The sequence below is a fragment of the Clavelina lepadiformis genome, chromosome 3 (assembly GCF_947623445.1).
Source record: "Clavelina lepadiformis chromosome 3, kaClaLepa1.1, whole genome shotgun sequence".
Taxonomy (NCBI): Eukaryota; Metazoa; Chordata; class Ascidiacea; order Aplousobranchia; family Clavelinidae; genus Clavelina; species Clavelina lepadiformis.
This window is the reverse complement of record NC_135242.1, coordinates 9,981,436-10,000,000: the sequence shown is the minus strand read 5'-3', so window position 1 is coordinate 10,000,000 and position 18,565 is coordinate 9,981,436. Positions and strand designations below refer to the sequence as shown.

Below are 18,565 nucleotides of genomic sequence, written 5' to 3'. Positions count from 1 at the left end.
GTGTTTACAATTCGGTATTTTGGTGGGTGCTTGTAATGGACTTGTAAAGTTAATCACATGATTGCTGCGCCTTTGTATAACTTGTAAGTCTTAAATTTATTTGTATATGGAATTCTGTACATTCTGCATGTTTTGGGAAAGTATTATATTATTTTAAAAGCAATTGATTGTTTGTATTTTACTATATACTATATTTAGCTGTTAGTAACAAAATGAGCTTTTGTAATTTTTTTGCTTTGTTATTTAGAGCTTGAATGTTCTGATGATGTAAACGTTGGATCAAGCTGCCCAGACTGGAAACAGCAAGGGTTGTGCACTGATCAAGTACAGGGACAGGTTATGAGCCGTCTTTGCAAAAAGACATGTGGCTTTTGTATAGGTAATTCACCCTGAGTGTATCATAGGAATATTGGTTGCTTAAATGTTAATTACACTTATTTTATTCGGTGACATGCGTCATTAAGTACTTTAGCTATTTGGATTAGACACTTTACTAATTACTAAGCAGGACCACTACTACAACTCAAGAAGTTTACATGGGTCTATTTTCTAAATTTAGAACAGAGGTTTTAAAAATTAAAATTTTTTTTTTACTAGTTTGGGAAAATTTTATGCGAGGAAGTGCTTTTATACATTTGAGGTGTGCATGCTCAAATATTCACTTCTTGTGATTCTTTAAATGTTGATAAAAATCTTCTATTATGGAGCTTTAACAAAATTAATCTCAGGATTGTAATTAATAAAAAAATGGTTAAAATCTTGGGACTTTAGGGTCGAGATATCCCGGGATCCCAACTCTAGTCATAACAACGCAGTTTTCAGTGCTCAAATATTTTCCAATATTAAACTATACATAACATAACACAATTGTCTTGCTGGTAAAATAGTATAGTGCTGTTTATTTTGAAAATATCACTTGATTCAAGTCATTACCTTGTGTTTCTACCTACAGCAGCAACTTATTTACTCCAATATTTTTCTGATTACTATTGACTAATCATAAAGAGAAAAACTCATACGTTAATATACTTTTGTAGCACTTCACTACTTTATCAGGGCAGATTGATCTTGATCAAATCGTTTTTCGTCAATTCGTAATTGTCAGGGCAGACATGTTCTAAATCAACCTGCCTTTACATGGCTCAACCACTTGGGTCTGCGAAATGTACGCTAATTAAAACGAAGTTAAACACCAGAGGAACATCCTTTGTTATTGACATTATACCTGGTGGCAAACATAATACTAATACAACCTTGTTTAAAATGCTGTAGTGTTCTTGGTTTTAATACAGTTTAGTCCAATTTTTGATGTGCAGTTCTAGTACTTGTATTGAGCAATTACTTTAACTTGTGCATTTTATTAAAGACATGTGCTTAACAGGAGTTACTGGTCAAAAACCATCTACTGCTCCAACGTCACCAAAGACAGTCTGCGATATTCATTCATTTGACAATGTTGCTACAACATTTGATTACGGCAATACATTCCATGCTTACTTCATCAAGGTAACACAATTGTAATCATTTAAAAATCCTTCCAAGATTTTTTAGTAGCATTTTGCAGGCACTTTTGTGAGAGGCAGACAGCAACTTTTTATTCATTGAAGTTTTATTGATAAGTGCAAGTTGTAATGGTTAGAATACTTTTACGTTAAATTTTGTTTGTAACGTTTTTAAAATTTAACTTCTAAAGTATGTATTGAATGTAAATTAGAATATCTTACACAGGTGGCATAATAAACATTATTAATAATAGCAAAAATATTTTTACATATTCAGTGATGTATTGCTTACGGTTATGATAACTTTTAGTTGTAGAACTCTAATACCATTTTCACCTCTAGGACACTTATTACTTCCCCATGGAGTCACGTATTAATACAAATGAAATAAATCTTAGCCTGCTCAATACAACAGAAGCTCTCAGAAATAAACTAATGTGGCGTTTTGACCCAAAAACGGCTCCACCAAATGTCTACAAGTATCACAGAGCAGGGTTGTTTGAAAAATCGGAATCTATCATGGTACTCCTGCAGGCGCAAAACTTTTATCTTGTCTTCAAAAGTGAATAGCGACATGTCATATGAGATATTATTGTATATGAAATTTATACATTTGCAAGTGGTATTGCATATTGTGGAATATTGATGTGTATTGCAGATGATGGAAGTGTCGATGAGTATAGAATGAATGGCCCATATATGATCCACGCTCAAAACTTACTTGTGACTGATATGTTTAAGGGATATCCATTTTCAGAAGTAGATGCAGCATACATTGAAACTGGCAGCACTTTCAAAAACAAGATATACAACCTATTTCATGATAAGAGGGTGTGGCAATTTAAAGTATGTATTGATTAATTTTCGTACATTGGATAATGCTTACGGCACTTTGTTTATTTATAATTAATTTCCATTAGTTTTGTTTGCAATCTTGTCGAAAATAAAAACTACACGTCGTGAAACTACAATTAAAACAAATAATGAATTCTTTAAAAGTATAATTAGACTTTTCTAGGTGTATATCATTTTGGTCTTGTAAGAAAATTAACAACAAAATCTTTTTAATAGGAAGTAGATACAAATCTTCGCACATCTTCGAACGCACTTTTTGAAGTTATTGACAGCAGTGCTAATGGAATAGATATTGAGCTTTGGCATGGAATCAAAGCCTGCAATCTTGATGCTGTCTTTCCCTATAGAGGTACATGCATAATTACATACGGTATTACAATGCATTTTTTGTAACATTTAATTTTGATATATTTCATAATACTTAAATTTTGAGAAAGGTGTTGCCACTAACATTCGTGCGAAATGGTAGATATAATGATATACTGCGACAGACATGCTTAAATATTTGATCAGAACTTACCAAGAGGTCTGCATGAAAAGATTTTGGCACATCAGAACTTTTAATGTTGTTTATGAAAAGAGGCAATAGTTATTATCGTATATTTATTTAAAATGGCGTAGAACAAGTAAACAACTTTGATTTGGTGCAGGGAGGATAGGGAACGATTGCCTTACTAACGTCTGAGTATTATTTATCCTTCATAATTAATAAGTAATAGAATAGAAAAATCCATGGTAGCTGCATGACTTAAACTAAGCTAATGATTGGCTAAAAATCACGTTGTGGTCCAGGGGTGTCCAAACTACAGCCCGACACCTGTTTGTTATTGACCTGCGACGATCATCGAGCTCACACGTAACTTTGTATCAAAGTTAAAGAAATACGAAACAAACATTGAAAGTTTAAGTCAAACAAACTTTATTTCAATATGGTTTGCATAAAACTGTGCAACTTCACACTATTCAGGTGCAAATTATTTTATCAAGCATTTATTGGCAATTATTAACTTGCATTCGTTACTTGTAAGGTGACCTAAGTTACGTTATTGAGCAGATATTTCGTAGAATTTAAAAATTATGTATCACATGAACTTTACAATACCATATTGTAATTTCCTATGGTCCCATCTGTAACGAGATGCTGTAGTGCCGATACACTGCAGTTAACTGTTAATTGCTATTATGTGTTACATCAAACATGGCATAACCAAAGGAGCTTTTCGAATGCACGTAAATGAAGCAAAAATCTTCATTGATATATAATTCTTAATCAAAATATTATGAGAACCATAATATCATCGCATCACTGCTCCCACGAAGAACGTTGAAGTATTCCTATCCTTTATCCGCCTATTTTGCAATGAAATCAGTAGATTAATTCTTCTATGGCTTTTTATTTTATATAGCGCTGGGCGGCGTAAACTTTGCGTTTGTGGTACCTGTTAGAGTTGTAGGCAGGGCTTTGGAGCAGGCATAAATGTTAAATTGCTCCAGCTCCGGTGCTCTCTTTTATCATAAATTAGCTCCAGTTCCAGCTCCGGAGCTCATTGATGCCACTGCTCCGGCTCCATTACGTCAAAAACTGAGGGTTAAGGATAAACGCTCAATTTGGAATATCTAGCGTTCCAAAATAATCACAAACAAAACAACACAATCAATGAACACAAAACATTTATTTCTGCACAAAGAAGTGTTCAAAAACCATTCGTACGAAGGAATAATATTACCTCTGTCAAATCTTCTTTCATCGAGCATCTTAAATCTTATGAAATACATCGGAGCCGGAGCTATTTTTAAAACAACTGGCTCCAGCTCCTGCTCCAGCTCCATTTGAATTTCACGTAGAGCTCTGGCTCCAGCTCCGTTGAAAATGCACGACTCCTGGGCTCCGGCTCCGGCTCCAAAGTCCTGGACTTGTAGGGCAACCGAGTCGCTACAGTTGTATGAAGTTTTATTGCTTAGGGTGATATTTTTCTCAGCGTACTGTTTAACATTTTCAGTTAGAAAATGAATTTTGCCGCCAATGCCTTTGTTCATGGTCTTTACAATGTTTAGTGTGTTGTAGGCTAGCAGCGATATTCACAAATAGTGAGTGGCCTGGACACGAGCTAACATTGCCCTCAGTGAAAAAGTTTGGACAACCCTGTTGTAGTCTGCACAGCACTCTGAAATTTAGCAATAATAACACTGCAAAGAACACAGAACAGCAATGTGCAACAAAACATAATTAACCACTTGGTGTTCACAAATCGTAATTAAGATTGCATTCTACACACGGTGGATCACTCGTTGCCACAGAAGCAAGAATAGTGTGAGTTTTAAGAGCAATTTATTAGTAACTACAAAACAAGTAGTATCTCCTTTCACAAATAGATAGAGTGATAAAGAGATTTTTAATGATTAAGAAAATGGTTATTCCGTCAAGCGATAGGTAAACCAAAAAAGCTTTGTTTTGATACTCGTTTGTAATAAGAAGAGAAACAAACTTTAGTTTGCTAGGTGGTGTTTTAGTGGGGTCATTGTTTGTTTTAAGGGGCAGTGATAAAGAGATTTTTATTGATTAGGAAAATGGTTATTCCATCCAGTGATAGGTAAACCAAAAAAGCTTTGTTTTGATACTGGTTTGTAATAAAAAGAGAAATAAACTTTGCTTTTCCTAGGTGGTGTTTTAGTGGGGTGACTGTTTGTTTTAAGAGGCACTGTTTTCTTTTAAACACATCAATTTGGGATCTAGACGTTGTACAGCATACATCATTTCAGATTATATACATACCTGTTACTAAATGCAGAATAAAAAGTAAATAAGGCCAAGAAGTAGCTTTGTTTTTCACAGTAGATGGAGCAATATATAAGTCTGTTCACTTTTTCATTCTTCTCATATCGTTTTGCTCTTTGAAGTTCATTGTGTTTGCAGCTCGTTGCCGTTTTTGTTTTGCTTCTCCTAGTACCCTGATTAACTATTGTTATACCTCGGTTATCATGGATTATAGCGCCATGCCATAAATGAAGTAAGTCCTCTTTTAAGCATGACTTTCAGGGTATTTTGCTGGCCGACTTTTCTTTAGTTCTTAGTTAAGGTAATCCATTCTGGTGGATTGTTTTGCAGTATGTGCTGCTACTATTTTGGACAAAAAATCATACGTCTTAATCCTATAAGGAGTTTCTTAACGTAACTAAAAAGTTTATTGCCTACATACTAACTCCAACGTAACCAAGGTTTTCCTCCAATTTAAGTAACTACATCCAGATTTTGATTTAGTTTTGCGCTTATTTACAAGAACAGTTAAAGCAACTTATCTTATGTCTAACAAATATTGTCACAAGAACAAAGTGTTTATTTAACTTGTAATTTTTGTTATGTGCCTGTAAAATAGACAATACGTTGCCAAACTGGGAACAGATTAAAATGAAATATGTAGTTTTCAATATTTTAAAATTGTCCCATCCTTCAATGACACCGTTCTCTTCATTTCAGATTGATAACAGGTATTATTGTATTCCCATAGGATGCGATCATATTCTTGTGTTGATTTTATTGCAACCTTGTTTTTCTGATGTTTGACCAAATTATAATTGTCTAATCCATTTTTAAAAACAGGTAAACCTTACTTTCTCAAAGGAAACATTTTCTGGCCAGCTATGGATACGGAACCGCAAATTCCTCGAGATCTAACTTACAAGTAAATTAATTATTTAAGACAATAAACTAGATTTGATTAGACGCTATAAATTTTATTGAACTTCCTTTTGAGATCTTTGCTGATACTCGAACCGGAATTTGAATGGTTGTTGTGTCTTGTGCTTGGCAAATGAGTTTTCGTTCATAGTTTTGACATGCTTTAAACGATTTCAGCGTTTGTTTATCCCGTTTAAGTTTGTTATACTGCGCTTTCACATGTTGACATGATATGTTTTGTATTGCCATATTTAAAAAACCACCATAGATTTACTGTAGTTTTTATAAAAATTTTTGTTTGTTTTGAAGCTTTTTCCGCTGTTGGTCGGATCCTCCAACTGTATCAGAAATTCCAACAGAATGCAACAAATCCACCAAAGGGAAACCTTCAAAGAATAATTTTATCCTGATATCAGCTTTAGTTGCCTATTTTGTTGAATGTTTAAGCAAATTTGGTGGTAGAAACTGGCTATGAATAGGATGATTTCGTGCAGGGTGTTACCTAAGGTGGATTTTAAAACGTTTAATAAAACTTGCAACTAAAATTTGTAAACAGGCAAACGAGGTCTGTGGGCCTAATTGACTGTAACTTGCAGAATTGTGTGAACTGTTGGTTACAACAGGTATATATGTTGATGTACAAGTCACTCTGTTCATGTTCGTGGGTACTGTTTAAGTGCAATGAAAGCAAGTAAATGAAAAACTTGTAGCCTACCTATCAAAATTTGATCGCAAATCTTCTACACGTAGAAACGTTTCCTAGCGAGATCCCGCTTCCACATATGCATTAATGGACACAGTGACAGATGGACATAGCAATTTTTGTTAGGCTCTTATATTAACAGCATTTAGAAAGAATTCTTTTAGCGGTCAGAAGCATATGTCAGAAGCATATGGCATATGAAAGGAGAGGACTGAGATACTGATTTATCGACCATATTTTACGACCTCAGGATTTTTTTGTTTTGCCACAACGTAAGCAAACCAAGCCTAGACCTATTTAAAATGTTTACACAGTCGAGATAAAATTGGAAATAATTCAAGCAAATTAGCTACCAAACGTTATTTGGAGTTATCTAATATTTTGACAGGCAATAATGCCGAAAATTGTAAAAGTTACCATAATGGTTTCAATCATAACTCCATAGTTTCTGCTCAAATCAATATATTGTGCTAATCCAGTGCATTGCAGTTTGTGAGACTGTACGCATCAGCGTGTAAAGGAAAAAGTCGAAAAAATGTAGTGCAGATGATGAACACGGTGTGGATGAAATTCGTCTCTCTGATTTTTGATGATTCTCAAGCAACGCTAATTGGTTGTACAAGTTTGGCGTTTTCACGCTTACCCTCGCGTCGAGCCATGGCCGAGGCAAGCTCATCCGTAATATGTGTTGCGCAGTTATCCAAAGCAAATCCAGTTTTCTCAATATTGGTTCCGTGAATAACACTGCCATTAAAAAGAGCGTGACAGAATGTTGAAGTGACAAAGAAATAGCGAAGTAACGAAGATATCATATCATAACAAGACGATGGCTTATCTCTTTGCTTTATATTTAGTTGAAAACTAATCGAGTGCTGTTATGGACACAAGAATGTGGGCTTTTTTGTATCTACATAGAAGTGGAAACTGTGAGTGAGTGATTTATAGGGCTAAAGATTGAAATAAAGTGTCTAGAAATATTTTTTCATTGGTTTTGCGTGATCTGACCATTAACTTTGTATCGTCCTGAAAAAGATTTGTTTTGAAATTATTCATACATAATTTAACTTTACTGCCAACTTCCAGCTCTCGATGTTCCTTTTTTATACACACATCGCTAATAAAATCTTAGGGACTGATGTCATTGTTGCATGCGATCGTTTGACCTGGAGTAACTAGTAGGCCGTACATTTGCGTACTTACACTGTTGTGAGGTGGATAAGATTGAAAACACAATTTTTTGTTAATATTTTTAACTCTATTGGCAATGTAACACTCCATTCGATTGTACACGGAGCATTGTACAAACCCAAAAAGTCGGCGAGGAAGGCTTTAAATATAGGTTAATCCTAAATACAGCAATGTGAATAGCATGAAAAGTTGTCCAGCAAACTAGTGCGGCATGGCATCACAAACTTTATATTCAGGCCGAGGAAAGTCTTTCCACACCTTAAATTCTGCAATGATTCCTCATCGCTCGAGCCTGGGCTACCGATCTTGTCTTTGTGCAAGTTCCGGTAGAGTATTATATCAGTTTCTGTAAGTATAAAAACAAGTTAAAGAAAAAAAAAAGAAAGAATATAACAAGTGATTTTAACGATGCGTGAGTCTATGAGTCATAATGTTATTCATCATGCTTTATATATAAAATTTCTTAAAGTATAAAAATGGTTTAAAAATAAAATACCATATAATATAAAAGATGAATATTCAACTTAATAAAATGGAAATCATGAAAATGACAAAATTCTTTTAAATCCTAATATTCGAAGGTCATTTGCTGTCCATTGCGGTGGGGAACAAAATGACAATTATGACCACTGGGGATATGATAGTGACGATTACAGTGAATGATTAGAGTTACTAATCTAGCTTCGTATTAATTCATATTTAACATTAATTATTTCATTTTAGCTAGCACGTGTAATTTGAAAGGTTATGATACCACTCATATTTAGAAAATTAGTAGACCGTGCTGAGAGGATTCAAGTACAATTTAGATCACGCGACTTTTATGATATTTAAAAAAATGTTAGCATAGTATTTTTTAAAGTAATTTTTTACCTTAAGCAATATTGTCAAAGATGACTTATACATGTATTTCCAGAAAGTTTTAATTTGATTTGATTCATTTTGCTCATCACCTGCTCTTGTTAATATGCGTAAGTTTTCTAATCTATTATCATCATACTTTTCATTGATATGCTTAACTTTTTCATAATCATTGAGTAATCTATGAAAATATTCCCAAATGAAATTTTGAACAAAAATACACTTCCAATCATCAGCAACAGTCTTTTTGAAATAACCACCTCCATTTAAAACACCCAACCCAAGAACTTGTGTAATAGTATAAACAATATATCCATCAATGCTTCCAGCATATTCTTTATTCATTGGGTGAAAGTAAAATTCACAATTTTTAATAATAATCTCATTCCTCATGTTTTTTTATTATCATGCAAAGTATAAAAACAACTTAAAAATAATATATCCTATAATAAAAGAATATTTCAGACTAGTCGACAAAACAAAATTACAATTTTGAAAATAATAAAAATGAAGATTTAGATCAGGGGTTCTTAAACTGGGGGGCGTGTAAAATTCACAAGGGAGGCGCGAGAGATGACAAACTGTCTTTGAGCAATGACTAAATATACTATAAGCATTTTAATACCTAAGTATAAAAATTGACAAAGGACTTTCTATAACGAAAAGATTTATGCTTAGCTTTTTTATCCAATACCATAAAATTGTATGGTTCATTAGTTGCTTCGTGATAAATTGATGGTAATTATATAATTCTTCTTTTGTTATAGCTTTACTCATCGGAGTCTGATATCTTTATTATTTAAAATATGGAAAAGTAAAAAGCAATTAGTAATTCTTCTGATATATTGCAGAGTATCAAAATATGATTGTGTGAGATAAATACAATTGCAATTTCTATTCCTGGGAAGGCAGATATATTCTTTTAGTTTATTCATGTTTTTGCTATCCAGTTTTATATCATCAAAAACTATTATCAGTTTGTCATTAAGTTCTTCTACTGGTAGCTTATAAGTTTTCAGGTTTTTTGTTCTCTCACAAATTTGTATTTACTTTGTTCTAGATTAATAGCATAAATAGAAGATTTATCAAAATTGAGCCACTTCAAAATCATACTCCAAACCTCCATAAATATTTCCATTTAATATGGAGTAAGTAAAAAAAAACAGTTTCTTTTTAACGTGTCGAGTTCTATTATTCTGAGAATTCTATTGTTGAGAATTTCTTCATTTTCACAACATTTTTAAAATCTTCCACCCGCAGGGCACTTTGCATCCCGAAGGCGCCCTACGTCATATTCATAATTATAATCATTACAAGTCCAGTTCTTGTTAATGTTTAAATTTTCATCCATTTCTTTTATAATATAAAATAATTTATCTGAAAATAGTTTTATGACCGTAAGCTAAAGTAGTTATACCATCTTCAAGAATATATCTTTTATTATCAAAACATGAAAGGGATTTTTTGTTGATTTCTATTGAATAAAGTTGATTATGGTTAGTTACTTACAGTTCTCATCTTATGAAATATTTGTTCTTTTGTATTTAATGTATTTAAATAATCTTGTTGTTTAATATTTTTCCAGTTTCATCTTTCATTTTACCAATTACTCTCTTTTTTTGGAATCATAAAATTGTGAGTTTCAATTGTAATTACCAAAATCAAACTTTTCTTTGTCAACCCAGAAATCTTTGTATACATCTTCGCTTTCGATATCATATGTTAATGAATCTGTATATGTGAATAAGAGTTTTGCTTTTTTACCATATTTCTTTTTGATGTATTTTTGATAAAAATCATACATCAATGCTTTTGAAAGTTCTAGAATACCTATTCCTACATAAGCTGGTCGATTGACAATCAATTTTTCTTTCAACTTATGTACAGCTACAAGGTTTTCATTAAATATTTTACAGCTAACAAAAGTTAGTTTAGAAAGTTGTTTGATAATTTTTCTGGGTCTTTAATTAAATTAACGTTAATTCTTTTACGATAATTTACCATTGTTTTACCAAAAACTGAATTATTATTCATAACTTTAAAGAAATTTTTCTCAAAATTTGCCTTTGCATCTTTCTTCTTTTGTGTATTGAAATCAATATGTTTCTTTAACCATGGTGATTGATTAAATTCTAATATGCGATGTATTTTTGAAATTTTCATACCTAATGAAAGGTATAGTTCCAAGTGTTTGCAGTGAAGAACATAGTTTTTCTTCTCTTTCAAGTTAGGTACCAATTTTTTAATTCCGCTAACTTCTACTCCAAATCTTGATTTTATTTCTTTGCAATAATCTGAAAGCATATAATCTTCAATGTTCATTTTCTCTTGAGCTAATGGATCATTGTCTTCTTCATGTAATTTCTCGGGATATTCTAAACCAACTTCTAATATTATTCTTTTTTTGTTTGATCTCACTAAATCTATTTTATTAACTTTTTCTTCTGACAACCATTTAAAACCGCCTGTAGGTACATTTTGACTCATTGCCGAACCATATAAATTGTTTGCATCTAAGTATGTAATGTAGTTTGATGGTTTATTTCAATGATAATCAAATTTTTTAAATACATCTGGTAATAACAAAACATCTGATTTAAAATACAAGTCATAATATTCCCCCATAGATTTCAAAATTAAACGTTTTCCATACATTTTGAGCGTGTCCATAATCTTTGTCTGTCTATATCGTCTTCATTAAATTTACTATAAAATTCTTCGTTTGGTGGGAGATTTATATCATTAAATTTATCAGAACTATCCATGTAATCGTAGGGTTTAACACCTTTTCCTTTCATGAATGTGATGTTATCACTCGTAGGGCGCTTTGCGTCTATTTCCTGTGATGTATACTTCATATCATCTTTTGTTATATTTTTAACTAAATTCTTTAATGAACTACTCACAAACTGAAAACTATCAATCAATTTCAAATGTTTCTCTAAGAAAAAAGCCATGTATCTTTCCATGTTGTTTGGGATTACATCGATATTTTCACTAAATTTTTCTATTTCTTACAAGATAAAATGTGAATTATAACCTCTTAAATTATGGAAAATTACAAGTATTTTATCAGTCAATCTAAAATTCAGATTACATTTGTTATGTGCTACACTTTTGTATTTTCTTGTAATATGACAGTGGTCTCTAACCTTTTCATCAGTTTCTTTGAATTTTCTATTACAAATGTGACAATTTATTACTGCTTTAAAGTTTTCTTTATCATCATACGTTAAATTCATAGGTTGATTGAACTACTCTTCTTCTTTTTTTGACTATATTTAAACTCTTTCAACATAGCTTCAAAAATTTTATAAACAGAATTTTTACTCCAAGAGCACACTCCGCGTCACTCCTATATAATTTAATTGGTTTACTGAATTTATCATCATAACAGTAAACTAGTTTATAAGCATATCCACAATCAATATGTTTTTGATATATTTCAGTATAAGACTTTGTATCATCTGCTTGATAGCTGTCAATCTTTTTAGTTATTGCTTCAAAATCAGCATATATAACAAATGGAACTTGTAATTGTTTGTGAAAGTTTTGGAAATTAACAGAACTACTTTTTTTAGGCATTTGTTTAGCTTGCTTTCCGTTAATAAAAATGCGATCTGATGTATGTTCTTGAAGAAACCCCAGTTCTAAAAAATTTCAAGCAGCATCTACAGAAGTGTTTTATGTGTTGGTGTTTACTTTGATTAAATAAGAATCATCTATTAAAGTCTTTTAGACAAACATTATATTGTTTTTGAGTTTCATTTATCAATAACAAATCAAGGGTTGTTCTCTTTAAAGGACCTTCGGTTTGAAATACTTTTTTAGAAACATACAAAGAATAGGGTTCTTTAATTTCATAACCAAATACATTAATACTAATGTTATTTTGTTTTTCAATTTTTGGTATTGTTTGACTGTAACTGGAAATGTTATACCATCTTAATTCAATGAGTTAACATATTTTTTGTAATGACTTATTCTATCACGATTACGTTATCAGCAAATACTTCTGCTAAATGACAACCTCTGAAACACTCATCATCATTATTCTTAATATTTATCAAACCTTTCATAGGATTTTTATGTTGTTTTAATAAATCAATATAAGATAACCTCTTTAGAGGTATTATTTTACAATGTTAAGATAATGAGCATCATCAGAATGAATTATCCACCCTGAGCCTTCTCAAAGTCAGTTGGCAATTTTTTCTATTAATTGATTTGCAGCTTTTTTTATCATGTCATCAATTTCATTCTTAGTATATATTTCAATTGGTTTACTGCTAAAAAATGCGGGTTTGAATATCTATCCATCTTTTTCTTTTATAATTTTTCGTTTCTCTTTTTCTTTTTCAAACATTAATTTTATCTCCCTTAGTTTTGGATTTTTAAAGATGATTTTGAGAGTGATTAATGGTTTCACACCTTTCATTTTTCTTAGGTTTAACAGTATTTCATTTCCTACAGCATTCTTCGTAAATTTTAGCTGTTTTAATGGATACTTTTTATAAATGATGTCAATCTCATAAAATTTTGTATAATTTTTCAAATTTTTTTTGAGTAAACTTACTTTGGAAACTTCACTCATCTTTTTATATTAAAGAAATTTTATTTTTTTAAGTTATTTTACGAACTTAAAACATTATTATTTATAATTACTAACGTAATTGATAATATCATCTTTATATATTTTAGTATTTCTCAAAAATACTGGAACTTTTTTATTTTTAAATATTGAATTTCCAATTTTCAATTATTTTTAAACTATTCTGATAAAAAATAAATATAGATAATTTTATATTCTGGAAATGTTGTACTAAATTGCCAAATTTTAAATACAAATTGCATTTTTTCACAAACTGAACCGTTTGTTTGTTGAATTTTTTTTCAACATACAACATATACTTTTTTTCAATATATACTTAAATAATTTTGATTGTTTTACATACATAAATGATTGATTTGGATGATTTACAAATATGGTTTCCTTTGCATTTGCTCTGTCATCTCATACTTTTCATTTATTTGTTAAATCTGTTAATGCTTCATATGATAATCCATTTTTATTAGTATTTGAAGTGTCACCAAATTTCACATTATTTGACATGTATGTTTTATATGTTTTTACAATAAATGTATTCTATACATCCATGCTTGCGCATGATATAAGCTTTTATGGTTTGTTTCCATGTCCACGATGTGTGTCTTATTTTCCCGTTTGCAACTATCGACACTTGTAACCCTTTTTATCGTTTTTAGATATATGTACACGTATTTGTTTTAATCTACAACTCCACTCTCGGAAGCATGTTACGCTGCCCGCGATTCTTTAGCTCACCGACTAATCATGGTGGTTAGAATCTAACCGTGAGATGAAAAAGAGTTGATGTTTTTATTCTACGTTTTTGGTTGTGCAAGTAGGACTGTTTTTTTTTATAGAAGGATAATAAAGAACGTTGTTTTTATTCTACATTGAATGCTATTAAAAGTTAGAAGAACAGAGATTGGCATTTTGATTAACCGTAAGAACAGAAGGTTTCCTGGACTGAAGAATTTAGCGTGACAGAACCACCAGATTTCCAATTTTTTGGGATTTATTAGTATTTTCAAATTTACAATTTTTTAATTTATCTATCAAATCATCTAAATCAGGTTTTTTTAAACTTTTTGAGTCACGCCCCCCTTGACGGTATCTAAAAAATCCGATAAAATCTAAAAAAAAAGTTTTAAATAGAAGAACAATCTATTCGCAAATAACTTCCATCAATGGGAAGGATGTAGCTGTTTTTGAGAAATCAAAAGTTTAATTCGAGGCTTTGTAACATATAATGCACATCTCAGGTCGACTTTACAGTCAAGTTTGTTTCTAGGTTTTGTCTTTACATTCACGAGTGTAGAAACGTCACTTTCATATAGGTAAGTCGATGAAAATGAAACAAGTGTACGTATAGCCACACTCTTACATATGTGTCAATATTTCGCCCAGAAATCAGTCAGTGGCATTGTTTCAAAGTCGTATTTTGCAGTGGATTTGCACTTCATTTCCAAAAATTCTTCCTGCAAATCGTCTAGAAGAATGTCCTCGTTACGCCGAAAGGGATTCCTTGTCATTTTCTATTCTGGAAGTTCAGTGTCACCCAAGACTAGGAAATATCGTTCGAATTCCTGTTTTAAAAGTCGAACATGGGTTTCAACTTCAATCTTAAGCTCACCCTCCAGTTTAATTCCTTTGTTCTCGAGAGCAGTATCTAGGTTAGGAAATGAAGCTGCGTTTCCTTTTTGAACTCGGCGATGCCCTGCACAGCCCCAGCTTCGCCACGAAAGCATGGATGGCATCATAGTCATCGATACGGTTAGTATTCTAGTAGGCTTTGAAGGGCCTGAAAAATGTTCTCGAGGTACATCAACGCCAGCCGATATCGCTCTGATGAAAATTGTAGGAGATCCTGTTACCCACGAGCTTCAAGAAATAGCTGCTTTTCATCTCTCATGTCATATACGAAGACTAACATATTACCTTTTGATAACCACCGAACAGATATATGAAGCAACAAAGTCTTCTGGAATCCATGGCCTTGTACAAGTTGTAAAACACTTTCGTATTGACAGCACTTGTTTTGACAAAGTTGACGGCTTGTATTATTATTGCAGGTTTGTCTTTCATTGCAGCAGATAAAGTCCTGGAAGCCAAGGCATCTCAGTGGATCACGCAGTGAGATCCAACTGCATTGGGACTTTTCTGCTTCATCCTTGAAATAAATCCACTTCGACATCCAAGCATTGCTGGGGCACCATCAGTGCAGACACCCACAAGTTTCTCCCATTTTATACCATTGTTGCCAAAAAACGTGGCGACAACTCTGAACACATCTTTTACTTTTGTAGTCATTTCTAAGGGTCTACAAAACAGCATTTCCTCTTCTATCGAAGAAGATCCGACAAAACGAACATAGACCAACAACTGAGGCGATTGGGCAACATCAGTTGTCTCATCACATTGATTGAATGGCGAAAGAAGATGATGCATGTATCTTTCAAGAACTTGAATCTCAATATCCATTGCGAGCTCATCGATGCGTGTGTTAATGGCAGAATCAGAGAGAGGAATTTTCGCAAGCTTCTTGCTGTTTGTCTCTCCCAACACCAGAGTAATTAATTTTAACATACACTGTTTTATTAACGTTTCGCCAATGTTGTGGAGTTTTTTTTCTTGAGCACTCATGTGAGCGATTTTGAAAGACGCTTCCACTACTTACGCAGAGGATGACTGGCGAAAGCGCTCACTACTCGCAGTCTTCATTTTTTTGAAAGAATTTTTCTTGCTTCAAAAAAATCCAAAAGTTTATCTTGATGGTTTTTTGATTGCTTGATGGTCCAGGGTTTTTCGTTTGAAGTTGAAACTGCAAACAACTTGGTCTCAAAACGTTGTTGCTTAGATTTTCAAAGCATATCACGCATTGCGGTACAACTTTTCCGTTCACTGTGGCATCTATAAAGTCATACTTCAGATAACTTCTGTCATACTTTCTCTTTCCACGTATTTTGTGCCAATACAATTAGTTTTATACCTGGTTATTAAATCAATACTAAGCTTAAGTTTTACTTCACTTTATGACTTTAATATTGGCTGACATTGCTTCTAGTCAGCAGGAATAGCTTTTTCATACAATGGGGGCAATAACAATTACAACAGCTTTCTTACGCAGTCGCGCTGGCAACTGCTACGAGGCTAACACTTCGTGATTTACTTCCAAAGCACTTTGCCTACTATACCACTGGTTACTCCGGAGACTGTAGTGTACCACGGTAGGTCTAGTAGTGTTTTCTAATTGGTCTGAACTCCGGTTTTGGTACAAATACAGCAGCCACACTGTGGAATCTTATGACGTTACAACTGACGTATTTCACTAATGAAATTTCTAAAATGTTATTGCCATTGTGCCACACTTTAAAATTTCAGAAAAAATAAACCTATAGTGGAACACAAGAAAGCATGTTTAGTCATTGCTCAAAGACAGTTTGTCATCTCTCGCGCCTCCCTTATGAATTTTACACGCCCCCCAGTTTAAGAACCCCTGATCTAAATCTTCATTTTTATTATTTTCAAAATTGTAATTTTGTTTTGTCGACTAGTCTGAAATATCCTTTTATTATAGGATATATTATTTTTAAGTTGTTTTTATACTTTGCATGATAATAAAAAAAACATGAGGAATGAGATTATTATTAAAAATTGTGAATTTTACTTTCACCCAATGAATAAAGAATATGCTGGAAGCATTGATGGATATATTGTTTATACTATTACACAAGTTCTTGGGTTGGGTGTTTTAAATGGAGGTGGGTATTTCAAAATGACTGTTGCTGATGATTGGAAATGTATTTTTGTTCAAAATTTCATTTGGGAATATTTTCATAGATTACTCAATGATTATGAAAAAGTTAAGCATATCAATGAAAAATATGATGATAACACTGGCCAACAAAAAAAACATTTTTTTTGAGTGCCAAAGATATTTTGATGGTTTCTGGGTAATTTTGGGCTGCTGAGTCCGAAAATAACATTCGTTTCTTTGAATTGGCTCTAGTTTTTGAGATATCGATGTTTTTTATTTTTGACAAGAGAAAAATCGTTAACTTTAGTATCTGCCAATTGTGAACACAAGCATCAGTAAAATGCATATTGGAAATGTCTCTTAGGCAGTATGCATTACTTATTTTGGACCAGATACTCCACTATGTCTATTTGTTATTGTAGCATCCCATTACTTCAGAAACAAGGCATTGAAAACACTCCATTTTCGGCATCATTCTGATAAGCTACAGTTTCTTTGTATTGTTCACCACATGTACAGTGTAGAGTACTCCCTTCAGTTATCACATCATATCAATATCTCATTTTATAGCTATATCGTTGTAGACTAAAGATGTTGTAATCAGAGTTTAATAGTTCTGTAGCCAGAGAAAGGAATACCACGAGTCAAGTTCAAGCTATTGCTCACATAACTAAGTTTGGAAAACGTGGAGGTTTTTTGTAATTCAAGTGAGAATTGAGTTCATTAGTGGAAGTTTGACAATATGCTTAGGCCTTGTCACTGGGAGGATGCATTTTCCTGTGACTGAATTGACAACCTGTCACATTTTCGTTCAGTTTGCGCAGTTGTATTTAAGAGTTATGAGTTCATCACGAAGAAGCTGTCGCAATGATCCTGACAAGTTTTGTTATATCTGTGGGGAATATACCTTCAAAGACCAAAGGAAAGCTATTACCGATTTTGTGAGGAAGGTGTATCTTTCGTATTTTAAAGTGAAGCTTGGTGACCAAGACAAGCCATGGGCACCTCATATTGTCTGCAAAGCATGTGTAGAAAGATTGAGAAAGTGGACTAAAGGTACCCTTAAAAATCTCAAGTTTGGTGTACCGATGGTCTGGAGAGAACCAAAAAGCCATTTTAATGACTGCTACTTCTGTTTGGTAGACCTAAAGGGGTTTAATCGTCGTAAAAAGAATACTTGGAATTACTCAAATTTAGAATCTGCTCGGCGACCTGTGCCTCACTCTGAGGAAGTACCTGTGCCTAAATTTAGTGATTTACCTGACACATCCTTGGAAAATGATGAGTTTCATGAAAAGGTAGAAAGCTCTGCAAGTGAGAGCAGTGGAAGTGTGTTCGAAAGCAGTCCATTCATTCCAGAGCCATTCAAGCAGGAGGAGCTGAGCGATCTTCAATAACATTCTACCGTACAAGAGAGAAAGAATTACTTCCGTATTTT

General features: G+C 32.7%; 2 protein-coding genes across 7 annotated transcripts in view; one reads left to right on the top strand and one right to left on the bottom strand.

The window, feature by feature from the left end:
- Positions 1–6,594, top strand: part of LOC143449147 (uncharacterized) — a 34,009-nt gene extending 27,415 nt beyond the window's left edge. For 5 of the 6 annotated variants that reach the window (XM_076949238.1, XM_076949236.1, XM_076949235.1 and 2 more), the window contains 7 exons: positions 248–379; positions 1,382–1,506; positions 1,845–2,064; positions 2,161–2,348; positions 2,574–2,706; positions 5,956–6,037; positions 6,343–6,594. In XM_076949238.1, coding sequence (XP_076805353.1) covers positions 248–379; positions 1,382–1,506; positions 1,845–2,064; positions 2,161–2,348; positions 2,574–2,706; positions 5,956–6,037; positions 6,343–6,508 — 1,046 coding nt within the window. In that variant the 3' untranslated portion in view covers positions 6,509–6,594. Of the gene's footprint in view, positions 1–247; positions 380–1,381; positions 1,507–1,844; positions 2,065–2,160; positions 2,349–2,573; positions 2,707–5,955; positions 6,038–6,342 lie in introns of those variants that run through there. The other variant, XM_076949240.1, reaches the window with a different exon arrangement.
- An 8,894-nt stretch (positions 6,595–15,488) lies between these two features.
- Positions 15,489–16,013, bottom strand: LOC143449811 (protein FAM200C-like). Its single transcript, XM_076950138.1, has one exon. The coding sequence runs from the start codon at positions 16,011–16,013 to the stop codon at positions 15,489–15,491; it is 525 nt and encodes a 174-aa protein (XP_076806253.1).
- Between the last annotated feature and the right edge of the window lie 2,552 nt (positions 16,014–18,565).

What these genes read in the sequence shown, in the direction of transcription:
- LOC143449811 (XM_076950138.1), bottom strand. Translation starts at nt 16,013, where the DNA reads ATGAGTGCTCAAGAAAAAAAACTCCACAACATTGGCGAAACGTTAATA.